Below are 16,776 nucleotides of genomic sequence, written 5' to 3'. Positions count from 1 at the left end.
ATAGAATTTTAACATTAGCGATAATAGTACAGGACTTACAAAGCCTGCACTAGCACACCAAATTAAAGATAGCGAGGATCTCAGCTATACACTACAAAGAATCACTAGAATAAACGTTAGTTTTAATAATTACCATTAGTGTAAGGGCCAAGACCCTCGCAGTCACTGTGAGGTTTGTCCGTGCACGGCTGCTTACTTCTGAAAAGAGCCAGAACAGTTTTATGTAGGCTGACACACGCACTCTCGGTTGTAGGAGGATTGTTCACCGCCCTTTGTCTATCATAAAACAAACAAAACGTATTAGAAAAGATTGGATTTTTTGTTAAAACATTATTAATGTAGGAGACAAAGAGCTGAACGAATTTACTTCTGGTTTTTCAATTTGTCATGTTTCGGTTGAGTTAATTTTTGTCGAGTTTGTCAAAACCATTCATGGTTGAATGAATGATAAATATTCAGATGTTCTATAATTTACATAACTGATAAACAAGGGTGGGCTTGGTAAAGATACTGTAAGTAATGGAGAAGAGATATCTGGCAAGAGGTGAAGAAAGGAAGCACTAAAGACACACCTAAATTTTTTCTATTGTTTTGAGAATTGAACAGCTGAATATTGAAGAAACTGCCAACCGCACATGCATAGATGCGGGTGCTTAGCGTAAATGTGCATAACTTACGATCGGAGAAAGATGACGACAATTGCAATAACAATGGCCATGCAAACCAGAACGGCGACTATCGCAATGGCAATCATCAAACTTGGATTGTCTGATTTGCTGTCTGTCTGAAACACCGCTTCCGATGATCGACCAATCAACTGGTTGTTTGCATCAAAATAGGACACCTAAAAAATAATATGAACATTGAAAGTACACTACAGGTTATATAAGAATAAAATTGATTATTTTCTTATCGTATTATATACGATATATTTTAGTTGTTAACAAATATTGAACTGTCACCGAGCTGTGAGTAAGGTTGTGGGAACGCAGAAAATATTACAGTGCCTGAAAAGAACACCCATTAGCACCCTTTACGTAGCATGACACTAAGATGATATATAAATGACGTGACATGTGTAGGCTTTAGCAGTGCCTGAAAAGCTTTCGCAGTAGAGCATAAATGATTGCCTCGAATTATTTGTCGCAAGCTTAGAATTGTAGGTATTAAAATGACGAAATCAAGCCTAAGTGTAATAGATTTAAAGACACATTTAAAAATTATGGCAGTAAGGATTTGGAATGTCATTAATCCATAACGGAAGACGCTACGTCGCCATTTTCATTAGTACATATTCTACTGACTCATTCCACTGCAGAAGTTGAAATTTTTACCTGAACATTATATGTGGTTTCAGCATCAAGTTCAGTCAATGAGGCATAGTTGGTATACACCCTAGTCGTATGATGAACATTTCTGTTGTCAGCTGGCCAGTATACGACTTCATACACCTCTGCATCCTCTACCGAATCCCACGAAATGGTCAACGAATTTGGTTCGCTGACCACCTAAATTGTAAAAGGTTGTTGCAACATCCTTAGGCAAGTCTTATGCTTATTTTAGATGTCATGTTCTTATCATCGATTCTTAGCCAAAGTCTAAAGCCAAAATCAAAGTCTAAACATAATGTGTGATGAGACATTCCAAGAACCTTTTTGTTTAGTACAAACCCTTTTTTACTAAAATATGTAGCTTTGTTCTCTTCTCACACACGGCCACATCAATTAGATCAATTCTGGGGTACAGATTTTTAGCACTATGATGCATCGCCCAAATTTCGTAATGTTACATAAGTAGCTACCTTCATGGGAACCTGTTGTTCATCTCCACCGCTTTGCAAAGTCACAAATCCTACTTTTTGTCTTGTTTCTGTGTGAATGGCTGACGATGAAACCCCATTCTCAGCGATGATCTCGATGACATACGATGACTTGGGAACGAGGTTGGTGAGAGTAACCGTAGTACTATTGAATTTTGTGCGAGCCGGTGCATAGTTGACAGACGTACTGCATCTGCCACACAGCACTGTGTAGAAGAGATCCGCTCGCATGCCTAAGTTCTCGGGAGCTTGCCATGTGAGGGTCACAGAATTGGAAGAAAGCTTTTCCACTTCTAGGCTCCTTACCTCCGATGGAGGCTCTGTGATTACAAGATACAGAGCAAGTGTATGTAGTTTCTATATATACACTTTCTATAGTTGAAATGCTGAGGGTATTTCTCAAGGGAATTCGCAGGCCTAATATACTCAACATCGTTTTTGTCAACCAATTCAAAGACGCGACTGAGCAATTATGCGCTATTAGGTTCAGGATGAGTTTTTCACTGAAATATGATTCAGTACAACAGAAATTAATATTATGGATTCCTATCAGCAATTACAGGAAAGCTTACAGCCAACTACGCTGTCTCGTTTTACGTTGTCAGCATTGGTTACAAATGAGCTAGTATCAGTTGAAAGGCAACTAAGATATCTGGTCACAAATGCGTTTAGTCGTGAATAAAGGCCTTTCAGTTTACAGTCTGAAATTGAATAGGTGGGATAATCCAATCCACTCGGCAACTGAACTATGTTAGGCAGGGAATCGTATAGCTATAGAGAACGTGCCATGACATCAGTTTTAAACGCTGTAAATTGGAGAATTGAGAAAAGGAGAGAACTCTCTTAAAAACTTTGTCTAGAAGGATCCTAATACAAGCGCGGTCAAACTAACGAATGAAGTCATTAGAAATACTCGATCGATTTGAACGTCAACAAAGGCTGGCTTTGGCTCCAAGTTTTAATGAATCATGAATAGTTACAAATTGCTGTTGATAATTCAATAGACATAAAGCATTGAAGTAAGCTTATGAATATACAGAGATAATTCTCCTACCACAATGCATACAAATATATCAGATATGCGTCATGTATGGCGGTAGCTGAGTGTCTTGTATGATAACCAATTTTTATGAACCCACCAAGTTTGGATCGCAAATGATACGAGCTCCTAAATAATTATTTGTCTATGATTATTTTACCATTTCAGTTGTGTCCTTGCATGGTTATGGATCAGGCCACTTTGAGAATAGTACATAAGGGGAGATAACCACTGGTGAGACACCTAACATATGATGAGAAAGTAATAAAGCCATCAGGTTTTAAACAACCATGTCTTTGGAAGAAGATAAAGCTGTTTTATCTAGACCGAGTTTAAATAATGCACATGAGAAAGAAAAAGTTATCACAAAAATATTCTTAAAAATCTACTTACGAGTGCATGCAATGTGCGCTGGCTCGTCGACAGCGCGATAGAACCCGGACATACAGGTACATTCGGCCAGACCTCTCATCGTAGATTCACTGTTCTCTGGACATCCTACACATTCCTCATTGGCAGCTGTAGATTTATATTTGCCTGCTTCACACGCTACAACAAAGACGACAAAATAATTTTACCAAGTTACACATATGGTTGTCGTGCTGTCATTAGTTGCAAAAATTACCAATGACACTAGATTAATCGGATTGTTTGCCGAGGACGAGGCTGAATAGAGCAAAGTAGCTATGAGCGTTTACTCATTGCAAACAGAGATTGATACAAGCGTGCCCCCTGGCCACTAGACACAAGTAGTGGAATGACACCACTTGACAATGTGACAATTGCGATCGATCGAAACTCTCCGATCCAACCCACAGCATTTGTCATCGCTAACTAATTTAGTAACGACCACATCATCAAATGGCAGCAGAATAGTCATAATTCCTGCCGTAGTCTCCGGCGCAAATCTCCTTTTAAATGATTGACCACAATACTGTAAACCTCTCTCAGCAATCTCTAAAGGTTACGCAACTTAGCTTGTATAACGCAAAGGGTCGTATTAGGATATCTCACGCGAGCTATTTGAGCAACATAACATATTATATAACTTTCTTCTGCATTCAGAGAGTGAAAGTAGCTGCAAAGAGTAAAAAGTTGTATCGATTGATGAATTGAGTCGTTATGTCTTTCAAGTTTCATTTTTTTAAACGCTGATAAAGAGACTTCATGTTTTCTGTTTGAAACCAATCATCTTTACCTTTTTTGATAAAGTTGTAAGTTTCATTTCTTGTAAACTCTGAGAAAAAAACTTGAGTTTTTTTATTCTAAACCATTAGCTGCCATTGGCAAATGCTCAAGTTGATTATTCTTAAAGCTGAACACAAATATTAGCAACATATTTTCCAAGCTACTTCTTCATATTATTAAAACAAAGACCATAGCTCAGTGCTGATGAAAACAAAACGTAAGAACACAGGTACAAACACAATAGTATTGGCCTTACGTATGCACGAATCCTCCGTATTGGTATAGCCTGGTTTACAAACACAGCCTCTGCTGTTGGAAGGGTTGAACCAGTCGCCTTCATGTGTACACAGGAATTGGAGCTTCTCCGAAGGATTAGCAAGCACGGCATTTGCTACACATCTGTAAAAGTGAATATTCAATGTGAAGAATAATACACGGTAAATTTCTCTCCCAAATTTCTCTCCCGCTGCCTTTCATTAATATTAAATTATTAACTCGTTACACTAAAAAGTGTTATGACCGCGGTCGACTTACGTTCCAGCAACAGCTGCAAGACCTGCAGTTGAAGGTACAGCAGGCAAGCTTGTGTGCCGAATTACTGTAGGCGGACAGCGTCTGTAGTAGACTTGAATTGAGAGAATAAACGCACACATTCCTGTATCCTGTAGAGCGAGGTAAACCCCTGCAAGTATTATAAGCTTCATTATCATCAGATGAAAAGATTTTACTTTTAGAAACGTTTGTACTTAAAAAATTGCCTGACTGTCAGAGGGAGAGAGTTACCATAAACTTGAAGTGACTTTCAATGCATGACAGTAACAACAGACGCGGGTATGTAAATTGTGAAATAACTCCGTTGGTACCGATTAGAATCAAGAATCCAAAGGCTTTGGATTAATTCTATGGGCAAGGACGCTAATAAACCGCATCCTTTCAATGATAGTCTCGGGCTGAATAGTATTCATCTAGATAACAAGCGGAGGTAGTCACTAACACCCTAAGAAAATATGATACTCTCAAATCAGATCAGACATTGAAACGATTTGGGTTTGTGTACACTGCAGCAAACTGGGGGCTGTTTTTGTCTACCAAACAAAATGCGAATTGATTTAGAAGTTGGCCAAATACTAGGGCATGTTTACCTACAGCCGTTGGTATGGCTCAATATTTGTCATCTTTAGGCAAAAATAATAAACCACGCTATTCATTCAACTCTCCATTGAGGCAACAGACAAAGGAGGGCAGGAGGTCAAACGCGTTAATGGTATCTGTAGCCACGGAATCATGTCATCGAATTCGATGCAAATGGAGTGGTACGTTTCATCAAGCTATGTATAAGAACTGCATAGTTTCTTATACATAGGAAGTAAGTCATTTACTAACTTGACTGACAGGAGTGGGAAAGTTATGATGAATAAGGGTTGAGCCCCGATTGAGATACATTACTCCCTTCATAAATCAATTCTCAGCCAACTGGCAAATGAACATCACGCGAGCTTCCTTGGCAATGAGACGATCCTAGACTCAACTAAAGCTCAGTACAATTTAAAATCTTCAAGGTGGATATAATTACCTTTCTTCTCTTTTGTGAACGAGAATGTGAAGTTATTGGCGACAATATTTTCACTTTGCTCGTTGATGTATGTGTTTGCTGCTGCAACTGGTTGAAGGAACTCGTATGTGTCGTCATTCCAGGCTGGGGTTGAGTCCGTGGCAATGTCGGAATCACTTTCATATTTTAACAAATTAAAATGAGTTCGGCAGCGGCGAAGTGGACCTACAGAAGTGACCAGTCATAAAAGTACAAGAGTTTTAAAATTGAAAACATACAGCTAATCAGAACAGAACCAGACAATGACAGATGTAAAGCTCAGACCGATGGGTAGGAGATGATGCTTATGGACAATAGTTAGTGAGCTTGAGGCAGCTAAAGCTAGCTCAAATGGCCCGATATCTTCAACAGAGGTCATCTATGTCAGCGGCTCGGCAGCGAAATGCGACAGTTTTATGACTGCCAGGTAACTAATTGCCCTGGCCGCAATCTACTACAAGTTTGAAGAGATTGGCAAACAGCCCTGCCACACTGACCTAAACTATGCCAAAATTTGTTACAACTGGCAGCAAAATTCACTAATTGATTGTTAAACGCTCTTAGCTGTCTCATTAGTAGGCAGAATGCATAAAAAAGTGACATTTCGTTGAGATGATTCCTCAGGTCCCCAAACCTACGAGGTAACCGCAAGTTGAAACCAAAAAACCAAAATGAACAGACGTGACTGCCAGACAGAGTATTGTTATTTTCCAAGAATTTATTTGTTTCAGTATTATTACTTACTATAAAATAAACAAATAACAAAGTTCCATCCTTCTCACCTGGATAGTCTTGGCATTCTCGCATGAAGAAGGAAATATTGATAAAGAGATTCGATACACCGGATAAATTAATGTAAGGAAGTCTAATCCAATTGTTGACTACTTCGTCAGCGACGGAACAGACGGTGATACCTTGATGAGTCATCTTTGTAATCGGATGATTCCAGCTCGAAAATACCCACTGTAATAGTAAGAGTAGGTATATCAACGAATCGAAGAAAAGAGGGAACTTGGAAGGTCTGAGTCTGCAGAACTTGGCCTAATTTAGTAGCAATTAATTGAGGTTATAAAAACTGGTAGCTAATTGGCTGACTGATCTAGCTTTATAGTTTATTGAGGCGAGTAAACATTTTGACAGGTTCAATCGTCTTTTTAGCAGGTTTCTTGTCTGGGTCTCGGTTTAAAATGATCGACTAGAATGAAAGCTTAAAGTCTTCTAACCAGTCTGTGTTATAAAACCAGCGGTTATGGTATGCGTTAGCTTAAAATAGAAAAAAAATTATAAAACCCAATAAACAATTAATATTCCAGTTTCAACTTTATTAACTGGTCATTTTCATGATATTTTTGCAAATATTTAGCAGGCAATGTTTGCTTTTACGTAATCAATAGGTTTTCAGTTGAAGATATGGTAACTTTTCAATGATGGGTTCCTGAAATACATCATAAAAAGATAGTAGTTTCAGTTAGTAGAAATGGTGTTCAGCGAAAAGTTTGTTAAGCAAAAAGTTAATTACTAGTAATGAGGCTATTTATTCATAGAATGTATTGATTTAGACAACATTGATGCAAAGTTTGGCAAACTTGTGGTGTGACACTCATTTGACCTTCAAAGAATTAGCAATTAAAAGTTTGTTTGGTAGCAGAGATAGCCTATTTTAAAGCATTCAGATAATATAGCTTGTAAAGGCACAAAAATATTTAAAACTATACATTATCAGGATAACAGTTATTAGTGTCTAAAGCACCTTATTTTGTAGCATTTGATAAACGTGACTTTACACTTGACCTACTAATCTTCTACAGAACATTCATAGGTAGGGAACAAGGTATTTCAAATGGGATCTAAGGCTTTTGTCCACTTTCTAGTCAGGCTGCCTTGATCAGCATACTAGATGCATGATTGCTAAGCTTGCAAAGCAAGCAATGGCCTGACAATGAGACTAAACAACCCTCAGCACTAATTTATCGACATTTCGGCACTTAAAGTCAAGCGGTGTCCTTTCCGGACATGAAATCGGTATCCCATGCGCTGTGTGGGTAGCACTTTTTATTTCCACTTCAAACATTTCAGTTCTCCGTTGAATGCGTGTAAAGTAATACGTTGTCTGCTTGTTTTTTTAAGAAACTCCGAGTTCATTTTCAGCAAACAGCTCTATTGAGTGAAACAAAAGCTGGCATATTTAATTCATTCGACTGGAATAATTGTCACACAACAATCTTTAAATTGCTTCCTTTGACACCAGGTGAAAATGAACGCTAATGACTGGTTCGCTTAAAAGTGAATCAAGAGATGCATTGATCGCCGACATTATTCACTGCATCTATTGTCAGCATGTGTGTGCCACAAGCGTAGCATAAAAACTTGTTTATTACGAAACCTTACACTAACGCCTCGACGAATTTGCCAGCTCGCAGATACACTTAAGCTAGATTCAATCACATTGCTTAGACAAACCCAACATATGAAATCACATCAAATTTTCAATGTACCATGAAGATGTTTACACATGACTAATATATGATGTGAATACTTTGTTCATGAACAAGATTCCTGGACATTAAATATTTTTCAATCGGTAAAGAATTCCATAGCGATAACATAAATGCAGCTAAGATATAACAAAAGATATGGAAGTTGCTTCCCTCATTTGGCTAGTAAATGTGACGACGCTCTAGAGAGCATCGAGCAACACAAGCAAGCGAGCAGCGACTAGGAACATATTAGTGTGATATTAGCTTATCATGAAAATATGAAAACGAATAAAGAGTCATTATGCGTTTTAAACTGTTTCTTTACTGAACACATTGTGACATTGTGTGAGAAAACTGTGACAAGAGTTCACAGACTATTGTGCCACGTGTGAATCACAAGCTAAATGGCTTGTGTAATTTGGTGCAGGAGTTTTACCTGATCAACCAACACTGGTCCACTACTTGGCTGCAAGGTACAACAATGAATTAGAAAAGAAGATTGTTACGAATAGCTAAAAAGCTGAAAAGTTTGAAAGAGATGATTGGATTGAGAATGAAATGAGGGTAGAAAAGCTCTTGCGTTGCTCATGGTGATCGTCTGAACAAGCATATAACAGCTGTGCTCATTTTCATCAATATGGAACAATACAATTCTTTGCCTCTCCATCGATCTATGATAGGGCTGAAGCGGGACAGAGATACGCCAAGGGCTCTCTACTCTGCTCAACTCATCAACAACTCACTTCATCCAGAAGTCAAAGTAAAAGTCACTAGAGGAGCACTTTTTATAGTTCCCGTGAGAGTACAAGATATTTCATCTATGTTATCAAGGCCACCCTAGCAAGCTACGTTATTTTATTCTTTACCGTGTAAAAAAACCATACAGTACATGCCTAAATAATCACCAAACCATCTTGTTTGGTAACCTGACCTTGACCTATGCCAAAAAGTTTTGTTCAACCTATTGGTTATTTTAACGAAATGAAAATAATCATCAATTTGTGCCCTTGAAAGGACAGATGTTACAACATGGACATTGAGCAAATAATTTGAAAGCCTCATTGTGTTTGTATTCACTTGAATAGGATAATTTCCCGAGTAAAATGGCTCAATTGTAGCAGAAGTCTGCAAGCAATTATATCATTCACGTTTTGTCGGAAATGTCGGCCCAGAGGATGTGATTGCGTGTGCTGAGAGGAAAGACCTAGCGCTATTTATTGTTAACAATCATATGGTTCTTATATAGTTGGTCTTCCAGGTGCATGCTTTATTCTGCGCTAAAAACTTGCGGGTGGCTGCAATACCTCCCTAACCTAACATCCCAGTTTGGCTATTCATATATCGACAGTAGTATATAGCAAAAATCCTCTGATGTATTATTCACAGTCGAGTGTTGATTTTTCTCACATATCTAAGAGCTACCTGTGGAGAACTAATCAGGTCACAGCGGGAGCCCAGTTCAGACCAACTCCGCTAGAGAGCAGTCCATACACTAAGTAGCCCCACAACTCCATCAAAAACACATTAATTATAATAGTAAATATATGGCGTCTGAACATAGAATTGTCGCCATACAAAACACTGTTAGAACGTGGTACACTGTCAGCTGATGGCAGGAGTGACAGAAGTTCTCCTAGAAGACTCGCTTCAGCTCCTTACATCATTAGTCGTAGCCGTATACACAGCTTAACCCCTCTAAGCGCATTATCTTTTGTTACAAATATTTCAACTAATTTGCTAAGTCGGTCATGAAATGAACAAACGGCAAGGACACACAATAGACGAAAAGATGGAGAAGCAAGGAACTAGGGTTGAATGGTGTTTTGTTGACACAAGCGTAATAACACTTGACAATGGAAATTTGGGATACCAGACAACACGGCGAAAGTGAAGAGTGAATGCATCACATGCGTGGCAGAAGAGAAATGTTTCCATAGACATGTTGGATGGCGGCTACTAGTAGGAAAAGTAGGCGTACTAAAAACTTACTGTTGGATTCTGAGCGTTTGATGGCCCTTCTTCGGGATAAATGGTCCAATCCAGCTGATCTGTTTTTGTCAAAGTATCCAATACCGTCACTGCAAAAGGAACGAGTGCGTTTCAGCGCTTGATAAATTATAAAGATTAAACAGCAGCCCAGGTTTAAGTAACATTCATTCGCTAATATAACATCAAAGAAACTGTACAAATACTTGTTAAAAGGGACACTAACTATTTATCTCGACTACTCAGTAATGCAATACTGATGGTCTAATTTCAGTAAATTTACTTAGATTGTACGATTGTATCAAACCTCACTTAGCACACAATATACGCTTTTATCTCGAATATCCATTTGTTTCGAGCTTAGCACGCAAACTGCGTGTGGCATATGTCTGCATTCATTTGTCCATTATATTCAGCCGTATGACGGCTTTACACTAAGCTGTGAAAGTGTTGACTCAACTATTTAGTGAACTGTTGACAGACACCCAACTCCAACTGGGTACAGTTTGGTTAAAACTGGCGATCTAGAATAGATGAAAGTGCTGTTAAGTAGTTGGCTACTCGAAGCTCTCCCTAACCAAATATCTCGATTACGTTTACTGGTGTTCCCAATTATTATGATTTCTTCGCTCAAAGTGAGACAGTTCCCGGTTTATAACGATCTGGTGAAGGATTCAAAATTAACAAGCAGATAGTGTTTGACAATGCTAAATTGTTATAACACTGACACCGTGTTTGGCATGGGTAGCTGGTTGACTAGGATATATGAAGAAATAATTGCTAGACAAGAGATAGTGGAACTGAATACTTCAGCTTCGGTTGTCTTAGGAAGAGGAAATCTTGTGCCACTCACATTTGTGCTATGTGCTACGCTATAGCTATGGGCTATATCCTAGCACATGACTATAACATGAAATATCATCTATAATTTCAACTATTTAAAAGTTCTCAAAACAAATTCAGATAGTTGAGCTGTTCAAGTTATAAGAAACCCAAACTATTTGAGATATTATATAATCGGTCCATCACTAGTAGACAGAAACATCTGTGATCCGCATTATGGTTGATTTCAGAATGTTTCAATAACCAGGTGTTGCCTACCCTCCCATATCGTCAAGTATTACTGCTATACTACCATTATTGTCGAACTAATTCTATCGACAGCATGAAAAGATTCTCGGAAGGAAGAGTGAGCCAAATCCTACCTTCCTTTGCATCATCCTCCACAGGTTCCTCCTGAGCAGTCGTTAAACGTAGATAACTAACTCCGTATAAACATATAAAGACTATACAGAGAAACATATGTCGACCCATTACTGTTCTGTATGAGTTACCACTTATCACAGATATGCAAGTGGATTATCTTCATCGACGAGTTTAATTCACTTAAATTTGTAGTTGTTACGTTCAGTGAAACCAGTTTCTATACAAAGTGATTATACGCTACAAGAAATGATTGCTGATAATCCTTTGGTGAGACGCTTCAAACTTTCCAATCTTTACAAGCACCTCATTCAACCACTGCACACTCGTGAATAACTCGGTTCAGTGTTCCAATAAGAGCATAAGGGCAACACGGGGTCTCAGCGAACGAACCAATCAGAACACACCTTATACCGCACCTGTTTGTACATCATCCTATTCAGTCTATAGCCCTCCATCGATTATTACTGTGGCCACGAATGCTTCCATAGAATTTCTGGACAATAATACGCGTATACTTCAGTTGTCCAATCATGAAATACAATTTGCTAATAGGGTATGAATGCGTGCACATGAATGCTGGGTTGCTGATACTGGCTGACATAAAAGGATGTCGCATTCAGACGGCTGCAGGAGGTTGTCTTCATATCAACATAGAACAAAAAGCTACAACATTGTTATCTTTTTAACAATAGTTGCTTCATCCTCTGTAATGAATGCTTTGTTATTTAAAGAACAAAGCTGTGTGTTTGTTATCCGATAACGAAGACAGACAGACCTCCTTTTTATTCACGGCAATAAGCCATAAAACTGCTGGGAGAGTATGAAGTATGTAGTTTGCTAGACGCTGTGAGATTTAGAGGCTGAATATATGTTTAGAATATGGTTAAAAGGCGTTCTGATTGCGTTAGCCACGGAATAATAACACTATCAAGGTTAATTAGTTTGAAGAGAACAGGAGTCTAGTCTCGCACTTCAGTTTTCTGCGCCAGCTCAGATCAAACTAAAAACCAAATTCTCAAGCAGTCAGATTAATTGTTTTTGAAACATTTGCACTGTGAGCAATTATGGTTAGTTCTAATCGCTCCAACATATTCCTAGACAGAAAAAGAAATTACAGAAAATGCCAACCATAAATAGGCTGAAAACAATAGACAAACACGTTATTAGACATTCTTCAAGTGGTTGAGTTGCTTTTCTACACAAGGATTTAATTGTTTAATATAAAGAAATAGACAATTACGGCTACTTGTGATGGTAATTAGCCTCCTATGTCTCGTAGCGAACTAGAGGCCAAAAGCGCTGCCTAATATTCGCCAAGGGCATCGTCTAGAGTAAAGCACCTGGTTTTGAACAAGTAGAAGCATGATCTGAATACTTGCCCATTCATCAGACAGTTTACTCTGAAGATGAAACAAATTTGAGTAAAGCTCAATAATCTAGAATTTGAGTAGTTTTAGATTTACTCACCAAAAAGGCTGGAATATATAACATCTGTATATACAGGCAAACCAATGATAGGGACAAGTATCCATGGCAATTGTTCGACTTAAATGAAAACAATATTTTCAAAACTATTCTAGATGAAAACCATTGAAAAGTTGGCAGCGCTGCTCTATTGGTAGCAAGTTAACACACCGGTGTAAGTATAGAATATCCAGGGAGGAACAACTAAATATACAACCTCCAAAGATCATATTGAACGACAAACATTCATAATGGGTCTAATCTGATGCGTGTGTTCTAAGCTCTCCGCTCTGCAGATTATTGAACTGAACAAGGCCTGGTGCATTTACTAATTGCTAATTTAAATAAGCAAAAAATATGCATAGCTGGTTTTCTTCCTTGTACTCGACTAATAGACATTTGGAGGACACAACTTCTTGTAGGCGTTGCAAGTGTTTTAAAATAGTTAAGAAAGGATTAGTCTTAAGACATTCCGCACTATTGTAGATGTCTCTAGCTTAAGGGTAAATAAGAGCAAACCAATCACTGATCAACTAGGCAACAAATTACCATATTGAAATTAAGATCGTGTCAGGAATCCAATCCAACAATAATGCCACCTCTAGCCCTATTAATAATGAAACTAACACTTTTTTGGCTTTCAAAGCAATTCATTTTTACACAGTTAGCTAGACAACTGTAAAAATCTATTTTTAGTCATTATTTTGCCACATACATGTGATTGACATCTGCCATTTCAGGCACACGCAGACAATGCCGGCTTCTGGAATTTCTATTAAAACTTGGCGGGTCGAGGCGAGGGTAATATTGTTCACATCTAGATAAAATTCAACAGACAGCTTCCAAAAGGACTGAGTGTTCTATCTTGCTGCCCATTTACCTCTTGTTATCCAAGGACTGTGGTCATTGAGCTACTGCTACAAATTGCAAAGAGAAGACAACTACTATGCAGCTTGAAGTAATCTTTGCTTACAGAAGATAGGGTGCAGTTTTGATAGTTTTACCACAGCATTCGCTAACTTCGTCAGTGATGAAGTACAAGTGCCCCAGCTCGTTAAGTAAGCAAGGGAGATAACCTTTTATTGCTGCAGTCTATGGTCTGCTTTTTATTTTTAGCTGTTGAAAGGATCATGAATTTTTCCAAAGAAATTGCGTTGTCGTTAGCTGTATTGCACATTAGAAAAAGTATGATTGCCTCATGTAAAGCATATATACTTTAGTACACTAATTACATCGCGATACAGAGAAAGAGAGGCTATAAATTTTTGTGGTTTATTGACGATCAGATTGTATCATCATTAAAATGGTTTTAAAAGGATGTTTTGTACTGCTTTAATTATTGATAGATCAGTGTTTTAGGCAGCCCTGACCAAAGTCAGCTGTCTCCAGAGTTGTAGTAACTGCAGCCAATTATAACAGAAAACTGCATATTGAGGCGAGGAGACATGCTCATTCTTTATCAATGTTTAGACATGTTTACACTCGAGTACTTGTTAGTTTATCTTCTATACATAAAGGTCAACATGTTTGGGTCATTTAGAAATGTCAACCGATGAAATTGCAATATCATAGGAAGATGCCACTTATTGAGCTAAGCATTCCGAGAATGGCTACAATTAATTGGAATGAAAACCATCAAAAGTAGCTCCACATTTTACTATCCAAAGATCAACTTACAAAGTTTTAGTAGATTTTATCAGAAAATATCAGAATTTTTCCATTTTTTACTATTTTGTTGATGTTTGAGGAGATCTGATTGCCGAGATGTTTCAAGATTTAAATTGGAAAAACTTGATTGTGTTTAAAGTACTCCGATGAAAATTATGTACAAATGATGCCGCTAATTGTTGTCAATGCTATAGTCTAGTTTATATCAACTATTGCGTTCAAATTGCAGCGTTACGCATATTTATTCTGTCGTCTCTTTGCAGACGTCATAATCACACTTTTAACATTTTAACCGCGAATAAGTTTGGTAAATTTTAATTTTGAAACATTCTGGCTGTCAGATCGCCTCAAACATCAAAAAAACTGAAAATGGTAGTAAAATACCAAATTAATATATTTTGATAAAGTTTACTAAAATGTTGTGTAAGTCCATCTTTAATAGAACGAAGATTAGGTGCTTTAACTTTGTTCTCTAAACATAATATAAGCTCACATGCTATTCTCTAAACATAATATAAGCTCACAGGCTATTCTCTAAACATAATATAAGCTCACAGGCTATTCTCAAAACTGCCATCATCTTCAATCCATTCACTTTTATGACTGTGTGTTTTACCTAACAATAAATCGTAGGAATTATAAATACTAAACTAACTTACTGTTCTGACAATGATAGCAGCTCAAAGTGAAACCACATGCAAATGAGATAACCAGAACTCTTGAGATTTGAAGCAAACATTCGTCATGCTGTCACTTTCCATCTCTATTCTGAGACCACAGGGTGTTACCAGACCAACTTTTAAATTCCAAAAGTAGCCCATAAATAATAAAGTTTCTCACGAACAAGGTTATATGGCTTGTAACCAGAAAATACATCATACTAGTCACTAAGAAACCATCCTTTGATTTACGTAGTCTGGAGTATTTCAGGGCCAGACACAGGGCCTCCCTCAATCAGCCTGTGGTAATTAGTATAATTAGGTCTAATGTTGTATACAAAATGATATTAATTGATAGTGATAGTTGTTTAATTGTAAGTATAAAGTTTACCAGCTGAGGACAGAAATGCCACCCGGTTGGAGAGAAACCTATCACTATGGAATAGCCTAAGCGCCTGCTGCTGATACGGAGTGTTGAGAGACAGCAATCGAAGCCATCACAATTGTTAACAAACGTATGATTCAAAACTCCTGCATTTTCATTTAACTAAAGTTACAAAAATAGTTTATCTATTTTATTATGAAAGCCACATAGGGAGTCACTGTGGTTCAGGGGCTGGGGCTCTGAGTTATGATCAGAGTGTCTGTGGTTGGAGTCACACAGGAACCAACGTTGGTGTTAGGAAGGACCCCCTACCAAAAATGCCCCCTGTGTTACATCAGCCGTAGTCAGTAGAGTCTGCTAAAAAAAACCCAAAAAGTTGCTTCTCACTATAAAGAATCTGTGAGCTTTTTTTCATTGAAGTATTTAATTGCAAAGATGAGGTTTATAGAGCTCGCTGACCCCTGGGTTGTTTCCTTACAAGGGTATCAAACTATACGCATTCCAAAAGTTTTTTACCATGAAAATAACACGCAGTAGTTTCAAAAGCTGATATACTTGTTATATATATAGCCACATGCTATCTGTTCTCACTAATAGTACTGATTTCTGTTCATAGCCTGTATTTCTGTACCTACCGTAGTTTAATTCTAAAGCAGGTAGGGTAATATGTGGTCTTAAAATACTTTTATTCCAAACTTTGTAAAACTTCCTTGTTGCTTTACTGTTCAACAATGCAGTAAAAAAGGTCTTTAATCATTTCTATAGCATTGGTTTGCATTACACCATATCTAATACTTCTGGTACTGACAAAATGTATATACATGTATATGCCTTTCAAATGCCTTTCGAAATCTCCGAATTTATTTTGAATTCTTTTCAATTCAATTAATAAGATAATGACAAGAAAGTAAGTCTATAGCCTGAGGATTATGTCTGCAACGCAATTTGTTTTCTGCACATACATGTATATGCTAATAATGGCCCATTGAAAACTCCTAATGAAAGTTTGGGTTAAAAGGTATTTGAGAATAAAAATGTTTAATAATAGCTTAAGGCCACTGCAGGACAATCATGCATTGTTTGCGAAATATTTTTTTGTTCACTACTTTGTAGGTTTGCCAGTGATTTTCTCACTCTATTTCTCTTGATCACAGGTTAACTTTTACTTGAAGATATTCATGAACATTTAGTTTATCTTTCCTAGTAATATCACGGAAGGTTCGTGAATACAGGTAGCTCCTTTGGAAGGTAATAAATCAATATTTGTTAGTCATATTGCACTTGCGTCCAAGAA

General features: G+C 37.6%; 1 protein-coding gene across 5 annotated transcripts in view; it reads right to left on the bottom strand.

Annotated features, from left to right (window-relative positions):
• LOC137404246 (ephrin type-A receptor 4-like) overlaps positions 1–16,776 on the bottom strand; it is a 28,631-nt gene that overhangs the window by 5,433 nt on the left and 6,422 nt on the right. For 2 of the 5 annotated variants that reach the window (XM_068090415.1, XM_068090418.1), the window contains exons 1-11: positions 11,306–11,613; positions 10,104–10,192; positions 6,420–6,600; positions 5,620–5,823; positions 4,581–4,728; positions 4,303–4,445; positions 3,252–3,407; positions 1,802–2,139; positions 1,335–1,508; positions 678–844; positions 134–276 (exon numbers count right to left, since the gene is read on the bottom strand). In XM_068090415.1, coding sequence (XP_067946516.1) covers positions 134–276; positions 678–844; positions 1,335–1,508; positions 1,802–2,139; positions 3,252–3,407; positions 4,303–4,445; positions 4,581–4,728; positions 5,620–5,823; positions 6,420–6,600; positions 10,104–10,192; positions 11,306–11,414 — 1,852 coding nt within the window. In that variant the 5' untranslated portion in view covers positions 11,415–11,613. Of the gene's footprint in view, positions 1–133; positions 277–677; positions 845–1,334; positions 1,509–1,801; positions 2,140–3,251; positions 3,408–4,302; positions 4,446–4,580; positions 4,729–5,619; positions 5,824–6,419; positions 6,601–10,103; positions 10,193–11,305; positions 11,614–16,776 lie in introns of those variants that run through there. The other 3 variants (XM_068090419.1, XM_068090420.1, XM_068090416.1) reach the window with 2 other exon arrangements.

The sequence above is a fragment of the Watersipora subatra genome, chromosome 9, assembly GCF_963576615.1.
Source record: "Watersipora subatra chromosome 9, tzWatSuba1.1, whole genome shotgun sequence".
NCBI lineage: Eukaryota > Metazoa > Bryozoa > Gymnolaemata > Cheilostomatida > Watersiporidae > Watersipora > Watersipora subatra.
This window is presented reverse-complemented; position numbering and strand designations above follow the sequence as displayed.